This window comes from Taeniopygia guttata, chromosome 30 (assembly GCF_048771995.1).
Source record: "Taeniopygia guttata chromosome 30, bTaeGut7.mat, whole genome shotgun sequence".
NCBI classification, from domain to species: Eukaryota; Metazoa; Chordata; class Aves; order Passeriformes; family Estrildidae; genus Taeniopygia; species Taeniopygia guttata.
Genome location: NC_133055.1, coordinates 9,215,178 through 9,234,246, shown reverse-complemented (window position 1 = coordinate 9,234,246; position 19,069 = coordinate 9,215,178). Strand labels below are relative to the sequence as shown.

The following is a 19,069-nucleotide window of genomic DNA, read 5'->3' as shown; positions in this document are numbered from 1 at the left end:
GAGTCCCACGGCGGTGAGACCCAGACATGCACAGTGTCTTTATGCGATTTTGCTGTTGGGGCTTGTGGCCGGGGGACAAGCCGACCCAGGCCACTACCCTCACCAGCCATTTAGGTGGGTCATGCAACGCCTTTCAAGTGACAAGGTATTCAAAGAGGTCACCACAGCAAACACCCCATCCTTCGTATTCCACATAGCTGACCTGTTTCCAGGACAACCAAAACTACGGCTCGCAAACCCACACATCATACTCATGTACATATCCTACTGGTGCCCAGCGTCCAACCCAGGGAAAAGGTACTGTGACTACCCGGGGTGGGGACATTGCGGATACTGGGGCTGCAAAACCATTGTTACAGATGCCAGACCATGGGGAGACGGGTGGCAACCGCAGGAGCCCGACAAATTCTTACAGTTCACCTGGGCACCCTTTGGCTGCGGAGACCACAATGCACAGCCTATATTACGGGGATGCGTAAGTTATAACATGACCGTCCTACAGCCAGATCACCCTAGCTGGGCCACGGGTAGAACATGGACAGTGGTCCTCAGAGGACCGAGAAGGTGGGTGAATGTGTGAATTATCAGGCTCCAGCCACCAGCACCTCAACCAGTGGGACCCAACAAAGTTATCAAGAATGTGCTGAGAGGAAAAAACACGACCCACCCCAAAACCTTGCCCCCAAAAGTCACTGAGACCCCGACTGGCCTTGCAGATACCCTCCAAATAGGCCGCACGGCTGAGTCAGACCCAAACCCAATCTTTCGTATGCTAGAAGCTACCTTCCTAACCCTAAACGAAACCAAACCGAACCTAACTAACTCCTGTTGGCTTTGCTATGATGTTAAACCCCCTTTCTACGAAGGCATTGCTTTAGACACCCCCTTCAGTTACTCCACAGCCAGCGCCCCCCACCAGTGCAGATGGGACACTCCCCGCAGAGGAATCACCCTGAGTCAAATCACAGGACAGGGCAGATGTTTTGGGAATGCAACCTTAGCAAAGCAGAAAGGCAACTTCTGCACTGAAGTTGTCAAACCCAACAGAAAAACTAACAAGTGGGTGGTCCCATCCGCATCTGGGATGTGGGTTTGCCAGAGATCTGGAGTGACTCCTTGCGTGTTCCTTGCCAATTTTAATGACTCGATCGATTTCTGTGTCCAAGTTCTGACTGTTCCTAGGGTCCTATACCACCTAGACGAAGAGATATACCACCTTCTCGAGGAACCTGACAGACTCCACAAAAGAGAAATAATCACAGGTATAACCATCGCAATGCTGCTCGGCCTGGGAGCAACTGGCACAGCCACGGGTGTCTCAGCCATCGCAACCCAGCAGCACGGACTCTCTCAGCTGCAAATGACCATCGACGAAGACCTGCAGAGGATTGAGAAATCCATCTCCTATCTGGAGAAATCAATCTCTTCGCTTTCAGAAGTAGTTTTACAAAATAGGCGAGGACTGGACCTCTTGTTCATGCAGCAAGGAGGACTGTGTGCAGCGTTAAAAGAGGAATGCTGCTTTTATGCAGATCATACGGGAGTTGTTAAAGACTCCATGGCAGAACTCCGAGATAGACTGGCTCAGAGAAAGAGAGACAGGGAAACCCAACAGAGCTGGTTTGAATCCTGGTTCAGTCAATCACCTTGGCTCACCACTTTAATTTCTGCCCTGGTAGGTCCACTGGCAATACTGCTTTTAGCTGTTACCATAGGACCATGTCTGCTGAACAAACTAGTCTCGTTTGTTCAGGCCCGTCTAGAGCAGGCGAACATTTTGTTCATAGGCCAGCAACAAATGCTATAAACCAAAAACTGCGAACACATTCAGTCACAAAAGCCTTCGAGACTCGCCTTGCGAAAATTACCCAGATTTACCAAACCACCCTTTCCTTACCAAGTTACAAGTTTGTACCTCACACCAGTGCCTATATCTACGACTACCTCATTTTATATATGATAAGGGGAGGGGAGATGTGGTAGATAGGGACAGGCGAACGGAAGATCTCGGGATGTGACGGAAAGAAAGACCCTTCCCCCTTCTCCCTGCTTCACGTTATCTATTAACCCCAGAGCATGTAACCACACCTAACCCAGTAGTTTTCCACTCCCGACTAACCTAGAGACCCTACAACCCCCCTCTGACGTAGCAAAGTCCCCCAAGACAATTTAAACCCATGAGATAAGATAATAAATGCTTTCGACCGTCCACCACATTGGTGTCAGCGTGTGTCGTTAGCCCGAGTAGCCCGGGCGAGGCCGGGCTACTGTGCTATCTTATTGCAACCAGGTCGCCGTTGTCTCTCATGAAGACAACAGAGTCCCCGTGACACTGGGTCCTGGTGGAACCACAGAGGCCATGGTGACACTACAGGACCTCGTGTAACCGAGGGGTTTCACCATTGTGACACTGCGAAACCAAAGAGAGCACTGGGAGAGTCCAGGGCCCAATGGAACCAAGAGGCCGTTCTGACACTGCGGGGCCTCATGGAACCAAGGGGACATTGTGACACTGCAGGACCTTGTGTAACCAAGGGGCCACTGTGACACTCTAAGGCCTCAAGGAATCGGGAACGTCGTTGTGACACTCTGTGGCCTCATGGAAACAAGGAGTCCATTGTGACACTGAGGGGACTTGTGGAACCACAGAGAGTATTGTGACAGTGTGGGACCTCATGTGACCATGGGGCCTTTGTGACACCCTGGGGCCCCATGGAACCAAGGGGCCACTGTGAAACTGCGGCACCAACGAGAACATTGTGACACTGTGAAGCCCCAAGGAACCAAGGAGTCAGTTGTCACAATTTTGGGGCCCCATGGAACCAAGGAGACCAGTGTGACAGAGCAGGGCCTGGTGCAACCAAAGGGAATTTGTGACACTGAGGGTCCCTTGGAACCAAGGACATCTTTGCATATGACACCAGGCTGGATGTGGGTGTTGATCTGCTGGAGGGTAGAAGGGCTCTGCAGAGGGACCTGGACAGGCTGGATCCAGGGACCAAACCCAACAAGGTGAGGTTTAACAAGTCCAAGTGCCAGGTCCTGCACTTTGGCCTCAACAACCCCTGCAGTGCTACAGGCTGGGGACAGAGTGGCTGGACAGCAGCCAGGCAGGAAGGGACCTGCAGGGACTAATGGACAGCAGGCTGGACATGAGCCAGCCACGTGCCCAGGTGGCCAAGAAGGCCAATGGCTCCTGGCCTGGATCAGGAATGGTGTGGCCAGCAGGACCAGTGCTGCTGTGCCAGCACTGATGTGCCCCCAGCTCTGCACACAGACATTGCTGCTGCAGCTCCAGAGAAGGCAACAAAAGGGCATCTCTGCAGAAAACTGCTGGGAGATCCTTTAGTTCCTTGAAAGCCACAGAGAGTGCAGCCCCTCATTGACACAGTCAGTGGCCACAGGGAAGGTGGAGACAAAATGACAAATGGCTCAAAAATTAGATTTATTGTGGACAATATGTAAAAAAGTAAAACAAAGGAAAAAAATTCCCCACAACTAATTCAACAAGAAGTATCATAGATGACTTTTGTTACAAGTGATTTTCAGAAATTGGCCAGCAGTTTAATGTCCTTGAAAGCATCCAGTCATCAGTGTCCACACTGCAGCCTTGAGCTCCTGGTTCCTCAGGCTGTAGATGAGGGGGTTCAGGGCTGGAGGCACCACCGAGTACAGAACTGACACTGACAGATCCAGGGATGGGGAGGACATGGAGAGGGGCTTCAGGTAGGCAAACATGAGACTGCTGACAAACAGAGAGACCACGGCCAGGTGAGGGAGGCAGGTGGAAAAGGCTTTGTGCCGTCCCTGCTCAGAGGGGATCCTCAGCACAGCCCTGAAGATCTGCACATAGGAGAAAACCATGAACACAAAACAACCAAATACCAAACAGGCACTAACAGCAATGAGCCCCAGTTCCCTGAGATAAGATATAGAGCAGGAGAGCTTGAGGATCTGGGGGATTTCACAGAAGAACTGGCCCAGGGCATTGCCATGGCACAGGGGCAGGGAAAATGTATTGGCCGTGTGCAGCAGTGAATAGAGAAAGCCACTGGCCCAGGCAGTTGCTGCCATGTGGGCACAAGCTCTGCTGCCCAGGAGGGTCCCGTAGTGCAGGGGTTTGCAGATGGACACGTAGCGGTCGTAGCACATGATGGTCAGGAGGAAATACTCTGATCCAAGAAAGAAGATAAGCAGAAAAACCTGAGCAGCACATCCTTTGTAGGAGATGTTCCTGGTGCCCCAGAGGGAATTGTGCATGGCTTTGGGGACAGTGGTGCAGATGGAGCCCAGGTCGCTGAGGGCCAGGTTGAGCAGGAAGAAGAACATGGGTGTGTGCAGGTGGTGGCCGCAGGCTACGGCGCTGATGATGAGGCCGTTGCCCAGGAGGGCAGCCAGGGAGATGCCCAGGAAGAGGCAGAAGTGCAGGAGCTGCAGCTGCCGCGTGTCTGCCAGTGCCAGCAGGAGGAAGTGGCTGATGGAGCTGCTGTTGGACATTTGCTGTGGCTGCACATGGGCACCTGGTCATGGAAAAAGGACAGTGAAGAGTTAGAGGAGATACCTGTAACCAAAATCAAAGCCATTTCCCACACACCCTCCTCTGGAGCACACTCAGACACAATTTTGTGTTTAAGAGTTATGTGGTTTTTGTTATAAGCTCCGCAATATTTTTCCTAGTAGTCTTGGATATCAAAATCTTTGTATTTCTGCTTCCCACAGGGAGAACAGAGTAATTTCTCTTAGGCAAAGTGCTGAGAGAAATATGAGGGCAGATGGTCTGTCATTCTGACCTGTTCAGAGTTTCTCTGGGCTCTAACCTTTCTCAGGTGGAGGGTGATCACCTTCCCACGCTTCCCCTAAAATGTTACCAGGCACTGCTGAGAGCAGATGGATCTACCCCAGCCCATTTGGAGCCAAGGACTCACGTTGCTCATTTCACAAACCCAGCAGCATTTTCAGTGTCACAACACCTCTTCCTTTCCCCATCAATCTTATAACTCAGATACGCTCTAGTACAGGTTTGCATCTGACATTGAACCTCCCAGCTTAGACTGAAATCTCAGAGAGACTTCCAAATGTCCTTCTGATGGCACTGGATGAAGGGAGATGCAGCTTCTTCCCTGGCTGCACTGCCAGCATTGCCCAGAGCTGGGCACTGGGGACAGCTGTGTCACCCTGAGCCAGCTGTGCCCCCTGCCAGAGCCCCCAGTGCCGGGCAGCTGCTCCCAGCCCTGTGCTCTGCAGAGGGAACTGGGCCCGGGGCTGCAGAGCTGCCCCACGGCTCTGCTGCAGCTCTGCCTGCACAGGAGGGGCTGCACGCCTTGGAGCCCCGGCCCTGAGGGCAGAGGCTTGGCTGGGGGACAGGAGGGAGGGGGCTTGTGCAGAGGGAAGGGCTGCACTGGAGGGGATCCTCTGGGCATCTCTAAACTCTCCCTGCCTCAGCATTTCTGGGTTTTGTTTTCTCTCCTTCCCTGATATTCTCTCTGCTTCCTGGAGATTTTCCTCCTGCAGGTGTTTCCCTGTGTCTGATCTCTCTGTGCCAGCACTCCCAGAGCCCAAATCCCTGTGCACTCTCCTGGGTGTGACAGAACCCTGTCTGTTTGCAGGGCACTGGCGGGGGCAGGTTCTGTTTGCAGCTTGGAGCAAGGACAGCTCAGACTGAGCCTGATGGCTCCAGCAAAGGTGATGCTGCTGCTGTCCACTGGCAGAGGAGCTGCAAGCACATTAGGCATCTGCTGTGACCCTATTGATTCCTAAAATAACAATTCAGATATCTCACGTGCTGGTCAATATTCAAAACACGTGTAATATTTGTCCCCCCATCCCTGCCACTCTCCAGTAGTAGGAAACTGAATACAAAGTCTTAGGAAATTTCCTCATTTTTATCAAAATAGTTGTCTTGGAAATACTCTGTGACTGATCAGAACCCCTCACCATGTCAGAGCTTCATGAGCATTTCACCTGCCCAGCACCAGAAATACTCAGAATTGTACTCACAGGGTCTGTGGGCATTGGGATGTTCCAGCTTTAGGAGATCACTCCAGGAGCTGCAGCTGCATTGTCCTGCAGCCAGAGGTTCCTGTGCCAAAGGCTGGCAGTGATTCTGCTCCAGGCACTTCTCAGCCCCTTCCCAGCCCTGACTGATTGAAGCTCTCTGTGCCTCTGTGCTGTGCCCGGGCTGGCTGCAGGCAGTGCCCCAGCCCTGCTGGGCTGGGAGAAGAGCTGCTCAGCAAGAGAAATGTGCTTTTGAAGCTCTGCTTGGTTACCAGGATCACCCTCTGTGCCAGGAGCCCGGCCCAGCTCAGCAGCACAGACACAGCACAAGGACTTTAATGACCCTCTGGGGCTTTGTGCTCAGGCCCTGAACATCAGGCCCCGAGAGGGAGCTGCAGAAACCTCTCCAGAACTCCAAGTCAGAATCCAACTCCAAAGTTTCTTGGACTTTTAATGGGTCCCACTGAGGGACACGACTGAGAAAGTGTCCCCAGGCCCAAGGCAGAGCAGAGAACTGGAGGCACTGATGACAGGTGGGGACAAAGAGAAGCCAAGTCTTGGTGCCCTGGGGCACAGCAGGGTCTGTGCCACCAAGGGCTGGGAGGAGACACCTTGTCCTGAGGCCCTGGGGCCTCCTGGCACAGCCCCAGCCAGGCTGGGTGCTGTCAGCCCCTGGTCCTGCCCTCAGCATCCCCCCCTAGCCCACATCCCAGTGGCCTCAAGGATCTGCTGGAAGGAGTCCCTGGGGAGCCTTGGTCAGGAATGGCCCTGGGGGCTCCTTCATGCTCCCAGGGACTGCAGGTTTTTCAAAGGACTTTGGCTTTAGCTTTTGCCTTGCAGTCTCTGAGAGGTTTCTGCAATTATGGCCTCCAATTATTTGCTGTAATTATTCCCTGGAGAGGCTTTGTCAGGAACAACACACATTGGGGCTCATTAATGCTTCAAGGTACTTCAGTTCTTTTAAGGTACTTGGTGTTTCCCTTTTGATCCAGACTCTGTGAGAGGTTTGTGCAATCATGGCCCCAATTATCTGCTTTAATGAGTCCCTTGAGAGCTTTGTACTGACACTCAGTGGGGCTCATTGATACCTTGAGATACTCAACTTTTTTCAGGTACTTTGGATTTTCCTTTCCACACTGAGAGGTTTTTGTGCCATTTTGAGTCTCTGAGAGGTTTTTGTGACATCCTGGCCTCCAATTCTCTACTCCAAGGAGTCCATGAGGAGCCTGTGTTGGGGATGGACCTCACTGGGTCCCATTAATGCTTCTGACTTGGACTGCTGGAAAGGTTTGTGCAATCTCCTCTCAGGCCCTGAGGTTCCAGGGCTCAGCTCCAAATGCACCATGGGGCTCATTAGGATAGAGGAAGTCCTGACAAACTATTCCTTTTCCTTGATTTTCCTCTGCTCTACTGCAATTCATCAGGAAGTTTCTGTAGTGGTTTTGGTTCACCAATTTGAGATTTCTTGGCCAATGCATCAGTTAGTGTGGTGGGTTCAGTGTTGGTTAATTACCAGTGCACTTACTACCATATACTTACTCATATCCTTCTCTGCAATAGGATTAGGCGAAAGGCAAAGTAGACTCAACACTTTAAAAGGGCGTAAAGAAGTTTATTAACAGTAACAAAAATAATGAATAATAAGAATTTGAAGAAAATTTTCAGAACATTTCCTCTCGCCATACAACCTGACAATGTAAAGAGACAAAACCTAAAATTTTCATTCCATTTGTCTTTCTTCAGTTCTCTTAGGGATAGTAGTTCCTCTTGCTAATGTTATGGAGACTACTCCACAAGAAAACAGTTATCTCATGGCTTTTCATTTCCATGAATAACAGCTGCCTTGGAAAATCTGCAGTCGTGAAGTCCCTCCCATTTTTTCACAGCCTTTCCCACAGCTGTGTTTGTGGGCCATGTCAACTTACGGGGTTTTAGTTTCAACATGAGCTGTTTAAGAGCAAAGGTTCTCTTCATCTATTTCTGAAATCATCTTCATCTCTGGGAACAGAGGTCTTCTTCTTCTCTCCCTGAGGGCACAGGGTCTCATCACTCTTCTTTTTTTTCTTTTCAAACTTCTCATGGGATCATAGCTACTGCAACATTTGCTTACTTTAGCATGGAGACCTTTGCTGAAACAAGTCATCTTCCCATACTTTTCAATGTGTTATAGGGAAAAAGAGCATCTGATGTATCAATGACATCCTTCTCCATAGCTTTAGCAGAGGATTTCAGCCCCAAGATCAAGGCATCTCCTCATCCCTCCCACCTGGGACTCAACTTCCTCTTCACTGACCTCAGTGGGTTCATGTAGCTGCTCTGTGTGCCTGCCCTGTGTCCTTTTCTCTCACTGCAGGGAGGATGGCAGCACTGGCAGAGTCAATATCTGCCCGAGGCTGCAGATGGTTCTGTGAGCCCGGCCAGGCTCGGTCCTTGCGGCCGGAGCTGTTTTCCCATGGAGGTTTCTGCAGCGGCTGCGCTGGGGCTGTGTCAGGCTGGGCCGCGCTGGGGCAGGGCCAGGATCTCAGCAGCCAGGCCAGAAGGCTGAGACGGGGCTGGGCCAGCCTTGGCACCTCTTTGGGGCCAGAAGGGAGAGAGACCCAGCCAGGCTTTCTCATCTTCAACTTGGGTCTGCACAGAGGCGTCTGCAGTTTCCTTAGTGGTTTAACAGACTGTCAGCTCTCAAAGCTAATTACTGATTGGTTTTTTTTGTCAGACACAGAGGAAACTGCTAGCAGCTTCTCTCAGGACATCACTTCTGTGATGCAAAACCACCACAGCAGCACATAGCACAGAGCTCCTTTGTGCATATGTAGTGGCCATGTGCCCGAGGCCTCAAAATCCCACCTTGGGAGATCTCTGGGCCCTCTCCAAGGTGTTTTCAAATGAAAACATTCAGCTCAGAGTCTAAGAAAATCAAAAGGGGACAGGACCAGCCTAACCTGTCTGTCCTGGCTACTTTTGTCTGGGAGCAATCCTTGGATATATGGAAATTGGGAGGCCAAATTCTAAATTTGGCCACGATCCCTATGCAAGAATGCCGGTTCTTTTCGCATAGGAGGAAAGGAACATAGCTTCTCTGTTTCAGGGGCAGACAAGTGGTGACCACTAGTGGAGAAGGCCAGGCAGAGGTGGCAGGTTTTATTCTGAGAGATACCCTTACAAATAGGAAATTTTTTAGGGAGAACACCAACTTTGGCAATGGGCATCTGAAAAGACAGATGGTTCTTTTCCATACAGAGGAGAGCACTGAGCCCCAGTACTCCAGGAGCTGATGAGAGGCAGCCTTTGGCATTCCAACATCAGCCAGACCTGTCAGGTGGCCCCTGGGAGGCCAAGCCAGCCAGACCTGTTCTGTGTTCCCTCGCTTCCATGGGGCCCCACAGTGTCCTAATGGTCCCTTGCTTCCAGGAGGCCCTGAGGTGTCACAATGCCCCCTTGGTGACACGAAGCCCTGAAGGGTCGGAATGGTCTCCATGGTTCAATCAGGCCCCACAGAGTCATAATGATCTCTGGGTCCATGAAGCCCCGTGGTGTCACCATGGCCCCTTGGTTCCATGGGCTCCAGTGGTGCCACAATGATCCCCTTGGTTCCATGAGGTGCCCACAGTGTCACAGTGATCCCCATGGGAAGGAAAGAACCAAGCCCCAGTGTGGCAGGGGCAGCCACCAGAGGCCAAGGCCAGCCAGACTTGATGGTACTGGCAGACTTTGTCTGGGAGCAACCGTTGGATATAGGGAATTTTAGAGGTGGAATCCCAATTTCAGACATGGACACCTGGAGTTGAATGATGTTTTTTTTTCCAAAGGAAGGAAAGCACAGAACACCAGTGTTTGAGGGGCAGATGAAAGGCTGCCATCAGAGGTCTAGGCCAGCCAGACCTCTTTGCCCTGGTAGCTTTTGTCTGAAAGCAACCCTTGGATATAGGGAATTTGGGAGGTGGAACCCCAATTTCGGCCATTTCTGTGTAGATAAGAAGGAGAGTTCTTTTCCATAGGAAGGAAAGCACAGAGCCCAAGTGTTTCAAAGGCAGAAGAAGAAAGAGGTGGCTCCTGGGAGGCTCAGCCAACCAGACCTGTTCTTCCTGGCAGGTTTTGTAAGGGAGGAATTCTTGGATACATGGAATTTGGGAGGAGGAATCTCAGTTTTGACCACAGTCACCTTGAGAAGGACAACTATTTACATTGGAAGGAAAGCACCAAGCCCCAGTGTTTCAAAAGCAGATGAGATGCATCTCTCAAGAGGCCAAGGGCAGCCAGACCTGTCTGTCCTGGCAGCTTTCACTTGGGAACAATCCTTGGATGTACGGAGTTTTGGAGGAGGAATCCCAATTTTGGCCATAGAACCCTGGAGGAGAAGGACAGTTCTCTCCCATAGGAAGGAAAGCCCAGAGCCCCAGTGCTTCAGGGGCAGATGAGAAGCAGCCCTCAACATGCCAAGGTCAGCTGGACCTGTCAGGTGGTCCCCAGGAGGCCCAGCCAGCCAGACCTGTTCCATGTTCCCTTGGTTCCATGGACCCCACAGTGTCACAATGGTCTCCTTGGTTCCATGAGGCCCTGAAGTGTCACAATGTTCCCCTTGCTTCTGCAGTGTCACAATGGCCCCGTGCTTCCATGAGCCCTTGCAATGTCACAATGGCTTTGTGGTTCCACAGAGCCCTGATGTGTCACAATGGCCCCTGGGCTCCATGTGCCCTCGCTGTGTCACAGCGGCTCCTCTGTGACACTGCGGCTGCACAAGGTCACCATGGACCCTTGCTTCCTTGGGGTCTTTGAGTTTCACATTGGTCTCCTTGATTCCATGAGGCAGCACAGTGTCACAATGGCCCCTTGGTTCCATGAGGTTCCGTAGTGTCACCGTGGTGTCCTTGGACCTGCATTGTCACAACTGACCTGTGGTAATCACATATCCTCTGAGCAGAGAGAGAGATCTCCCAGGATTTTCCTGGGAAGCTGTGAGAAGCTGTGAGAAAGCTCAGAGAAAAGAACAAGAAACAATTCTTATCTTCACCTGCTGCACCTGTTGTTGTGCACAGTGGAATGTATTATGGAGATTTGTTTATCAAAGGGTGATTTCTAAATTGGCCAATGGTGATGGTGTTTGGATTTCAATTAACCAGTCTGGTCTGTCTGTATCGGACTGTCTGCAAGAGCGATGAGTGTTTCTTAGCAGTATAGTATAGGATAATGTAATAAAGTGATTGATCGGCCTTCTGGAATCATGGAGTCAGTGCTAATTATTACAGGCTGGGGACGCCCTGCTACGATAGTTATCTAAGTCAATCTTCCCTTACCTCTGGATGCTGAACAGAATAGGCTTAACAGGCATAGCAGGAACACCAACCACTGTAGACCCAAAGAGCTGGCTGAGGAGTTGGGAGAAAACTTCCCCTGGTGTCATTTCCTCGTGGTAGGTACAATTATTAAAGTAATTCCAAACACATACAGTTAGTGTGTGGTAGCCTCAAATCTGTGTGCCCACCGTCCAGTGGAAATTAAAAATCCATAAATTCCTCACCATATTAACCCATCAAACAAATTGATTATCAGCCAGATTTGCCATAGTTATAGGATGGGAAAAATGTAGCCACAACCATGTGCCACCCAAACCAGGGTAAGCTAGACCACATGGTGACACCGAACAAGGTTTCTATATCCAGTGCAACAAAAAAAAATTATGTTACTCAAGAATTGTTATTCTTATTTCACCCTGTTTCTCTCAATGCCCTCAGGCTGCACATTGGGTGCCAAAACTGGTCTTGGTTTACAAGACAGGTGTCTGCTAGGGAAGGCAGCAAAAAGCCTCCTGTGGAATGGAGAATGTAAACCCCCTCCCTCCAAATTATTAGAATCATGAAATCAAGGGGCTCTCAGGCAGGCAAAGATATGGGAATAGGAATGTCAGCTCTTTCCTAGTGTGTATAACAAAGCAAACAAGCAGCAGCAGCTGCGGCACGAGCAGCAAACAGAGCAGAGCCCAGTCCCGGCCTTTGGGCCGTGGCGCTTTCCCTGCGGTGCAGTTCCGGGCACAGCCAGCAGGGGCGCTGTGGCTCCCGGGGCAGGGCAGGTGCGCTGACCCCCACGCGGCTGCAGGGGGCGCTCCGGCCGGGCTCGGCAGCGCGGGGCCATGGCGGCTTTGTCCGAAGGGGGAAGGGCTGGAGAGAGGCTTTGCTTCACAAACCCCGGGGCAGCCGGCTCCGGTGCCCCAGCAGGACTCTCAGAAAGCAGTCAGCTCGGTGCCCCAGCAGCACTGGCAAAAAGCAGTCAGCTGGGCTGGCAGGATGTCTCGGCAGGCAGGGGGTGAGGGGCTCCAAGCAGGGCAGGGAGAGCCCAGCTCAGGATCCTGGACACCAGAGCAGACAGGGATAGGTCTCTCTTTTAGTGGGGCAGGTGTAAATAAGGTCCCAGTTTAGTGGCTGTTCTCACGAGCAGAGGCTCATCCCAGGACAGAAGTAACAGCTCTGGCCCGGGCTCTGGCAGCAGCAGTGGAAACTCCCATCTCCAAGAGCAGCAGCTCCTCCCAAAATAAGGGATCAGCCGATAAACATCAGCCAATAAGGAACAAACAGAAAGGAAAAACCCAACCCCCAACGCTGGTTTACAATTCCTAATGCTAAGGGAGAATTGTATAAAGTTTTAATTCCACCTTTATAATTGTTTACATACGAGCTCTTGAATTGTCAGGGGTAGGGACTGGAACCTGCTGCTCCAAGACTCCTCTCACAAAATGAGGCTTAGAAAGGCTGGTGGTCTGTTGAGAGTTTAGCTGAAGAATGGCTGCGCAGCAAGGGACACGAAAGGGTTAAGTTGATGAGAGTGTGAGAATACATGACTAGTAGCACGAAAACTATACCCCTGAGAAACAGATGTCTTGTAACAACCTTGAGAAACAGATACCTCCTAACAACCCTGAGCATACAGGTGTCTCGTTAAAAATGAAATATTGCTTAGTATGCAGAAAAGTAATCAAGTATAAAGAAACAGTAACTGCAAGGCTTATCGCAAAGAAATATATGTGTTAATAGAAAGGTAACCAATCCTGAGCTTCGTTTCTGCAATATGTATGAACTAATTAGTGCTTGTATAAAGAAACTGTAATCGACTCCAATAAACTGAAAACTTGTTGACCATGATAATCATGAACTTGTTTTCCCGTGACGTTCTCACCCAACAGTGGTCCTTGGGGGGATTTGGGGATCTATAGGGGCTATTGGGGGTCCTTTCTGTGCCTCCTGACCTGACAGGAGCTTCTCTAATAAACTTTGCCTAAAGCTCCCAGTCTGCCCATGACAGGAGCCCCTGTGAGTGCCTGTGACATCCCGGCTCTTTGGCAGCCTGGGGACACTTAGAAAGTCCCCATGAAACCCCTCTGAGGGCCTGTCAAAATATCTGAACCTTAATATGCAAACTGTCGGCTCTTAACTGAAAGGTTGGTGGTCCAAGCCCAGCCAGGGATGCCATTTATGTCAGAATCTGTGGTATTTAAATGATCCCAAAATTGCAGAAATTCGCTGTCTTTGAGCCCCTCTGCCAAAGAAGAAGCCATAATTCATCTGTGCTGGTTTTCAAGGTTGTTTATTCTTGCTTATCTATAACATGTTCTGTCTGACCTGAAGTAGGCCTTTCTTGCGGGGCAGCGTGCAGGGCTCTGCCCCTCAGTGGGAAGTTACAAACATTATATACCAGAAACTACCTGTGCTATATTTACAATAATGTGCCAATACCTACCACCTGTGTTGAACAATGTGTCCCCAGTCTAAACCAACAGAAAAATGCCAACACTACAGTGAAACATGAAAGGCATGAAGAAGATTAAAAAGGACGGGACACACACGATTTCCTCCATCTTGCCTCCTTTGAACCCCTTATCTAGAATCCTAAAATTCTACTTTTGCACCTGTGTCACACTAATTATTACTCATATCAAACACTCAGAGTGTGTAATTCATCCTGTAAGATTGAAAACACTTTTCCATGGACAGAGATCACAGGCAGTGTCTCTTAGGGCTCTGTACAGGGGGGTTCCTGACCCCCTTGCCAGGGTCCCAGACCTGCCAGGGCAGCCAGAGGGATGCCCTGGATTACCACAGCAAACCTCATCAGGACCCATTGCTATAGTCAGTTCCCATGGCAACCATCACCAGCCCCTGTTGCTATGGTCAGTTTCCATGGGTACCATCACCAGCCCCTGTTGCTATGGTCAGTTTCCACAGCAACCATCACCAGCCCCTGTTGCTATGGTCAGTTTCCATGGCAACCATCACAAGCCCCCTGTTGCTATGGACAGTTTCCATGGCAACCATCACAAGCCCCCTGTTGCTATGGTCAGTTTCCATGGCAACCATCACCAGCCCCTGTTGCTATGGTCAGTTTCCATGGGTACCATCACCAGCCCCTGTTGCTATGGTCAGTTTCCATGGCAACCATCACAAGCCCCCTGTTGCTATGGTCAGTTTCCACAGCAACCATCACCAGCCCCTGTTGCTATGGTCAGTTTCCATGGCAACCATCACAAGCCCCCTGTTGCTATGGTCAGTTTCCATGGCAACCATCACAAGCCCCCTGTTGCTATGGTCAGTTTCCATGGCAACCATCACCAGCCCCTGTTGCTATGGTCAGTTTCCATGGCAACCATCACAAGCCCCCTGTTGCTATGGTCAGTTTCCATGGCAACCATCACCAGCCCCTGTTGCTGTGGTCAGTTCCCATGGCAACCATCACCAGCCCCTGTTGCTATGGTCAGTTTCCACAGCAACCATCACCAGCCCCTGTTGCTATGGCCAGTCCCTGGGCAGCTCCATGGAGACCCCATGCCAGGGGTGGTTGCCATGGACACCTGCTCAGGCCTGCAGCCAGAGCCCATTTCCATGGCAACCATTGGCACTCCCATCCCCAGGGTCATGGGATCCCAGAACCACAGAAGTGGCTGAGCTGGGAGGGACCCATCAGGATCCTCGAGTCCCGCTGCTGGCCCTGCACAGGACACCCCAACACTGCCAGCCTGGGCCTGGCAGCGCTGTCCAAACGCTGCTGGAGCTCAGAGAGCTCTGGAGCTGTGACCCTTCCTGGGGAGCCTGGGCAGTGCCCCAGCAGCCTCTGGGCAAAAACCTTTCCCTGAGATCCAACCTCAGCCTGCCCCGACTCAGCTGCAGCCGCTCCCTGCACTCCTGTCCCTGGGCACCAGAGTGAAGAGATTCCCTCAGCCCCAGCCAGAGACCCGCTCCCAAGGTTGCTGCCATGGCCACCAGGGCTGGCACCAGCTGGGATGCTCGGTTTCCACAGGCCGGGATTCAGGAATGGGATTCCCCAATTTCCTGCTCTCGCTAAAACCCCGCTGGTGCTCGTTGCCCTCCCACCTTCCACTGAAGGAAAAAAGGGAAAGATCCCAGGCTGGGATAAGAACAATTTACTGGGAACAGCAACGAAATAAGGAACAAACAGGAAGAGAAAAAATATTGACAACAGAAGGGATAAGAAAAACTATTTACAAAGGAAACTACATCACCATGAATTGTACCTTCCTGGCCACATGTCTCCTCCTGCCTGGAAAGGACACCCTTCTCAGAGAGAGAGAGAGAGAGAGAGAGAGAGAGAGAGTCCCTTTCCTGCCCCTGGCAATGACCTGAGGTGGGAGTGAATGTAGTGACAAGGCCATGGCCAGACCCTCATGTTCTTCAGTCCCACATAAGGTCATTGGCAGGGGCAGGAGAAGGTACAGGTGTCTTCCCAGCATGGATCACAGGTAACAGGGATCACCAGGGCTCTTCCCAATGTGGGTTGTTCAATGGGGGATGAAGCTGGAGCAGTGCACAAAGCTCCTCCTGCAGTTGGGGCACTCACAGGGCTTCCGTCACCGGTGGCTCTGTTGGTGTTTGGTCAAGTGAGAGCTCTGGGTGAAGCTCTTCCCACACTGGGGACACTCATAGGGCCTCTCCCCAGTGTGGATGCGCCGGTGCCTTACAAGGGTGGAGTTTTCCTTGAAGCCCTTCCCACAGTCAGAGCAGAGGAACGGCCTCTCCTCGGTGTGGACCCGCTCATGCAGGAGGAGATTTGAGCTGCTCTGAAACCTCTTCCCACATGTGGGGCATATGTAGGGCCTCTCCCCAGTGTGGATGCGCCGGTGGGTGACAAGAGTGGAGCTGCGCTTGAAGACCTTGCCACAGTCGGGGCAGAGGAAGGGCCTCTCCCCAGTGTGGATGCGCCGGTGGGTAACAAGAGTGGAGTTTTGCTTGAAGCCCTTCCCGCAGTCAGGGCAGCGGAAGGGCCTCTCATCCGTGTGAATCCGCTGATGCACAAGGAGATCAGAGCTGCTGTGAAACCTCTTCTGACACTCGGGACACTCATAGGGCCTCTCTCCTGTGTGGATGCGTTGGTGGATGATGAGGTCTGAGCTCCAGCTGAAGCCCTTCCCACATTCCCCACACTTGTAGGGCCATTCCCCAGTGTGGATCATCTGATGTCGCTTCAGACTTTTGCTCCGCCTGAAGCTCTTCCCACACTCCAAGCACTTGTGGGGCTTCTCCCCATCGTGAAGCTTCTCAGGGACCACCAGCTCTGAGCTCTGGCTGAAGCTCTGCCCACCTTCCTGACCCAGAGTGGGCCTTTCCTCCTCAGAGCACCCTGGGCTGGGTTTCCAGCCCCTCCTTGTGTGGGATCTCCAGGGCTTTTCCTCCCTGTTGGATTCCCGCACTGTGGAGTTGCTCAAATCAGCCTCTTCCATGAGTTTGTGCTGCAGGGATTTGTCCTTCCTGGTCTCCATCATCAGCTCCTGCTCTGGGGTAGGAAGGACAAGGAGAGGATGGGATTTGCCTCCGTGCCACAAGGAAGGGTAAGGAGATCCCCCCAGTGCATCCCCGTCAGCAGAGCATCGGCAGCGGGGCTGTCCTGCAGCCGGGGGCCAGGCTGGGCCGGGAGATGGAGCAGGAGAGAGGGGGAAAGGGGCACTGACTTCCTCCTCACCTGCCTGGATGTCCCAGGGCGCCTTCCTCTTCCTCACAGCCTCCTCCTCCATTTCGTGAAGATTTGGGTATGGGAAATTCTGTTTTGGGAGGAAAACAAGGGATGAGCACAGTGAGTTTTGTACTGGTTGGAAGGCAAACCAGGGGGAGAGTCTAAGCCAGAATGACAATTGAGTAAGAAAATTAAGATCAAGGCAATGATACAGAAACACTGGCTTAATCGGACAGAGTCAGGATATAACCTGACACCCCGTTGCTCAGGGTGGTGGTAGCAGTCTGATGAAATGGTGGCTGCAGTCCGGCTGGAGTGATGAACGTGATTCTGTCAAAGCGGTGATCCTGTAGAAGGGTCTGGTCTTCCTCTGAAGGTCCAGTGGTGGTTATGGAGCTCTTGTCCTCTGGGAATCCAGTAGGCAAGGTGGTCATGGTGTTGCAAGGGTGAGATTATATCCAGGTAGGAATGCTTGGCTCCTCCCCCTGGGCGGAGCATCCCACAATGGGATGATGTAATTTTATCAGTCCTGCAGTGACACTCAATGGCCCATTAACAGAAGATGGCCCCTGGTGGGCGTTATCAGGGCTGAGCCATGGAAGAGATAAAGAACACTGCCCCACCTGTTGATAACAGTTTATGGAGATGGTGACTGAAAACACTTTTGGTTACATCTGACATTGTAACCTGAAACAGTGAGGCCATCCCTGCTCGGGGTGGGGGGTGAACACCACCCCCCTTACCCAAACTGGCTCAGGTGTAAAACCCCCACCCTGGGAAGGACACGCACACAGGGGACAATGTCACACTTGCCCCATCCCAGGGGAGATCTCTGTCCCTGTCACTCCCTTATTTTCTCTCAATTTTATCTTTCTTTCCATGTCTCTCTCTACCTCATATTTACTGTTCAATAAAATCCACCTCGGATTTGGTCTCGTTAGCACCTTAAATGGGGCAGAGGCATCTCTCTAACAATTTTATTAACCAGATTGCTACATTATTTTGGCACAGTGAGTTCAGGGCACTGCTGTCTGACCCCGAGTGCCTTTGACAACAGCATGGGTCCCTCCTCTGAGGAGGTTCTGCCTCTTTCTGCAGGAACTCTTGGAAACTTGGATGCAGCTTCCTCTGAGTGACTTTTGGGAGAACTTATGAGGAAAATGGCTGTTGTGGGTGGCCAGGGTGAAGAAAGTATTTTCTTGTCCTTCCTTGAAATTTTTTTTACATAACTGGAGAAAAGGGAACAAATGATACTAGCAAGACTGACAAGGATCATTCACCCCAATGTGAGGAATTCAAGACCAGTAAATTCCTACAAGAAGCCCAGTTCAAGTAGATAAATTCCCAAGTAACTCCCGAATTCACTGGTCTGGGTACTTTGCCAAATATGAGCATCATTATTTTCTTGGTCCCTGTCACCTTTGTGACAGCTACACGGAGCTTTCCCTTCCCTTTATTAATCTGTATTGGGCCGAATTTCCACTTTCCTTTTATCGGAACCTGCCAGCAGCTGAGCTGGAGCTGTGCAGGAACTGATGAAACTTGGATTTGCCACAGAATTGCTTCTATTTTCAGTTTATTCATGTTTGGGATTTGATGTGTTTCCATCACAACTGACTTGTGGGAAGAGCAAATCTTCCTCAAGGCATTTTATGGAGGGTTAAGTTTGATTTCTGCCAAGTTTGTTTTGTCCAGTGCTCAGGGGATGCTCAAGGGGTATCTGGTTTTGGTTTGGCCCTAATTTTCTTCTGATTTGTCTTTATCACTTAAAAACACCTGAAAAATGACTAAAAAGAGTATTGACCAGAGATGTCAAAAGTCCCTCCATCTAAGAGTTATTTGAGGTGGAATTTACGGTTTGGAAACATATTCTGGGGGATTTGTGGGTTCTTTGGGGATATATGGGAGTATTCTCCATATCTTTGCACTCCAAATGCCAAGGTGGATTGCTCTGTCACCTCAAAATTACTCAATCCCACCTCAAAATGGCTGGTTCCCACCTCAGTCCCATGCCATAATTACTCAATTCCTCCACCTCCAGGGTTAGATGGGGTTGGAAGGAGATTGAGAGAAGTAAGATCCAAATTTGAGGTTTTGGGATCAGGATTGTATGGGGCTGGGTGGGTGT

General features: G+C 51.1%; 2 protein-coding genes across 2 annotated transcripts in view; both read right to left on the bottom strand.

Moving 5' to 3' along the window:
• The window catches only part of LOC140680877 (uncharacterized), a 359,672-nt gene that overhangs the window by 74,417 nt on the left and 266,186 nt on the right, over nucleotides 1-19,069 (bottom strand). The window contains exon 8 of the mRNA XM_072919762.1: nucleotides 15,861-16,532. Within this exon, the coding sequence (XP_072775863.1) occupies nucleotides 15,861-16,532 (672 nt within the window). The remainder of the gene's footprint in view (nucleotides 1-15,860; nucleotides 16,533-19,069) is intronic.
• Nucleotides 1,707-4,497, bottom strand: LOC140680984 (olfactory receptor 14A16-like). The gene is made up of 2 exons (XM_072919874.1): nucleotides 3,578-4,497; nucleotides 1,707-1,755 (listed from the first exon to the last, which is right to left on the bottom strand). The coding sequence occupies exons 1-2, from the start codon at nucleotides 4,495-4,497 to the stop codon at nucleotides 1,707-1,709; spliced, it is 969 nt and encodes a 322-aa protein (XP_072775975.1).